Here is a 3,312-nt window from a genome sequence, read left to right as displayed (position 1 = left end):
CTCCGCCATAATTCACCTAAAGAAAAAGATATCTTTAAGAACAATGTTATGCAGAGATACTTATGTAGAGATACTTATTTTTTCTATACCTATAAATAGATACAATTTTTGTGTACCGGTACTTACATTTACGCATAATTTAATTACTTTTTAGATAATACTTTTTACTAAATGCACATCCAACGCGCGGACATGTTAAACTTACTTGCATAAAATTTTTTACGTATATACATATAAAATGCATATATAATACATAAATATTATGTGCGGATACATGAAATCATAAATGCCTATTTATTCTGAAGCTTTATATTAATAAATAAAAGTATTTGTACCTAAGTACAAGTATACTTTAGATAAAATACCTATACTTAGACATTTTATTTTTCTAATACCTGTATCTTAATATATTTCTTTTAAAGTATCTATATTTGTACCTTATAAGTAGTAATTTGCTAAACACAAAGCATCTTGCATAATACTATTTAAGAAATCAAATTACACTGAAACTTCATAAGTCACGCTTTTATTGAGTATTTTATTGAGCATATTTTTGAGATTTCTCAAATATTTTTTTTTTAAGTTACAAGGTTTGCGAAAACTTCATAAGCTCGTAGTTGATCTTAACATTTTATACAATATTTTGTGTATTTATTTTAATTTGACTTTAAAACTGAGATTTTATTCTGCTTAAAAAATTCACCCTACTTTAGTCTATTCAAAAACAGCATGTTTTAAAAAATCATCACAAACATATAAGCAGTAAAAGTTCGGTTCAAGATTTTAGAAATCAATATTCTAGAATTGTACCATCACAACATGCGGAGAGCTAGATATAGGTGTGTAATACGCTTGAACAGTGCCGTTCCGGTTGTCGCCTAATCTAAGAGGAACTTCTTTTCCAAGAGCATCCTGAATAGCAACTTCCAGAGCCGCCTGACCAGCTTCTCTCGCATCAATCGTAAAATTCGTAGGTTCGTCTTTGGCAACACCTTCTGGCTGAATTCCTGGTCCATAAACTTCAACCTATATACAAAGCATATATATTCGATATCTTTCTTGTCCAAGTCAATAAAAAAAGCAATTATTTGTTATCATTTGTTTATTTAGTTAGTATATTAAAATTATTTCATGTGAAAACCTGTAAAATTTATTACATATACATATATAATACTATATACACAATATTAAATATATATACATTAAAATTTATATTAAAAAAAATTATATAAAAAAAAATTATATACAAAGAAATGTTAATAGTGAAATGAAGACTCGAATTTACCTTCTCTGGATCAAAATCGGTCTTCGGCGAAATAGTCGCGATATAAGGCGATTTAGGGATGTCCTCGTTATCGCAGAGGATATGGACCGCGTATTGGCCTGGCGCGGTGGGTAGGTAAGAAACATCGGCGGTTCCATCGCCATTATCGTTGCATTCTATCTTCGCTTTGGATGGACCTTCGATGGAGAAACCAAGGGCACCAGTCTCACCGTTTGTGTTTACTGTAAATTTCGCTGGATGACCGACGACACCGGTGTGCAAACCAGGTCCAAAAGCCTTGATGTTGGACTCCTTATAAGGACCTACATTGACTTCAAAGGGCGACTTGGAAATCTCTCTACCGCCATATGTGATCATTACTACGTGACGGCCTTCCTTAACCGGCGTATAATGGCATTTGTAAGTCATAGCGTCGGTTTTGGACATTCTAAAGTAATTCAATGTCATTGATTAAATCGATAACTAAATTTAGCAAAATATCTCGTACAAGATATTCTAATATATTTACTCTATTTTATATTTTTTTTTGTTTTACAAATTTGAATAAACAAAATTTTTATAATTTCATTTACAATTCTTACAATTCTTGACAATTGTTGAGTTTTGTCTTATTAACTTTTAATGGAATATAGCGTTTTCTATTCATCTATGTTTGATTTTTTTCATTAACATATAAAAAAATTATATAAAAATAATAAAATATAAAAACAAGAAATGTGACATAAATGAAATTTTAAAAGTAACAAAGTGTTTTTACAAACTAAAATAATAAGAACTTACTGCACTGGTTGACTGACGCCTCCCGGACCGATTACGCGAATGTCCGGTACACCCTCACCAGCATCCTTAGTGAGGACAATGAAGTCGGCGATGTCCTGGACGCGGACGCCAGTAGGCAACAACCCTCGTCCGTACGCTCTACATTTCTTCGCATCGGAAACTGGTGCAATGTTTACACCAATGGGACTTCTAGGTATGGGTTTGCCGGCAAAGAATATGTTGACGGAATGTAGACCCGTCACTGGCGATACGTACTCGCATCTCCAGACATCTGGCGAGGTCTGACGCAGCTTTACTGATGTAGTTTTATTACCCTGTAATAAAATCATATATAAAAATATTTGATATATAATAAAATAGTAAGATTCATTGTAATAATATAATTTAATTATGTATAATAAGAATAATAACAAGCTCTACAGAATATAAATCTTCTCTAAAGAATGCTATGTTAAACGTTTAACTGGCAGAATGTTCACAAGGACTTTCGATGTAAAAGACATCATTTTTTACCTGCGGATCTAAGATGATAACTTCAGGCACACCGCGACCGGCGTCCTTTGTAAAAATATCGAAGAAAGTAGGTCTATTCACGACGACTCCTTCCGGTTGCAGACCCGGTCCGCTTGCCGTGACTTTGCTTGGATCACCAGCGTGTCCTTCGACATTAACGGTGTATGGACTCTTCGGAATCTCTCTGCCAGCGAAGAGTACCTTTACTTTGTGCGGACCTTCCATTTTTGGAGTATATGACACGGAGTATGTCAGGTTTCTATCCTTGTTGAATCTGATATCGACCTTGAAAACGAAATCGAGTCATCATCATTAAAATATAATGTGAGAAGTAAAAATGGTGTTCGTTCAACTTGTATAGTATATCGAAGTTGAAAATTATCTGAATGTATGAATTATACTTGTAGTATAACTCGTACATTCAGATAATGCGTAATAGTCACACGGCACATAAATAGTCATTACATCACATGTGTCCACGTCCTGTGGCGTAATTATCATGATTGCGATAAACATTTGCCGACTTCCGACAATGTGCTCAATAGATTCTGTTGAGACTATGTATATCTACTTAATATTAAAAAAAAAAATTTGTAAGTCTGATTTCTAATAAAATAAAAAATTATCTTTGTTCTTAACAATAATTTTTTGCCATCTTCGATTTTTGTCTTGATAATCAAATAAATTAAAAAAATATTATTAATATTTCTAACTGAAATAAATCAAATTAGTCA

The 3,312-nt window shown here is 32.7% G+C and overlaps 1 protein-coding gene across 8 annotated transcripts in view; it reads right to left on the bottom strand.

Moving 5' to 3' along the window:
* Nucleotides 1-3,312, bottom strand: part of LOC108691382 (filamin-A) — a 52,926-nt gene that overhangs the window by 33,233 nt on the left and 16,381 nt on the right. For 4 of the 8 annotated variants that reach the window (XM_018199105.1, XM_018199108.1, XM_018199106.1 and 1 more), the window contains 4 exons: nt 2,579-2,863; nt 2,066-2,379; nt 1,286-1,712; nt 811-1,026 (listed from right to left, as the gene is read on the bottom strand). In XM_018199105.1, the coding sequence (XP_018054594.1) occupies nt 811-1,026; nt 1,286-1,712; nt 2,066-2,379; nt 2,579-2,863 (1,242 nt within the window). The remainder of the gene's footprint in view (nt 1-810; nt 1,027-1,285; nt 1,713-2,065; nt 2,380-2,578; nt 2,864-3,312) is intronic. The other 4 variants (XM_018199098.1, XM_018199101.1, XM_018199100.1 and 1 more) reach the window with 2 other exon arrangements.

This window comes from Atta colombica, unplaced genomic scaffold, assembly GCF_001594045.1.
Source record: "Atta colombica isolate Treedump-2 unplaced genomic scaffold, Acol1.0 scaffold46, whole genome shotgun sequence".
Classification (NCBI taxonomy): domain Eukaryota; kingdom Metazoa; phylum Arthropoda; class Insecta; order Hymenoptera; family Formicidae; genus Atta; species Atta colombica.
This window is presented reverse-complemented; position numbering and strand designations above follow the sequence as displayed.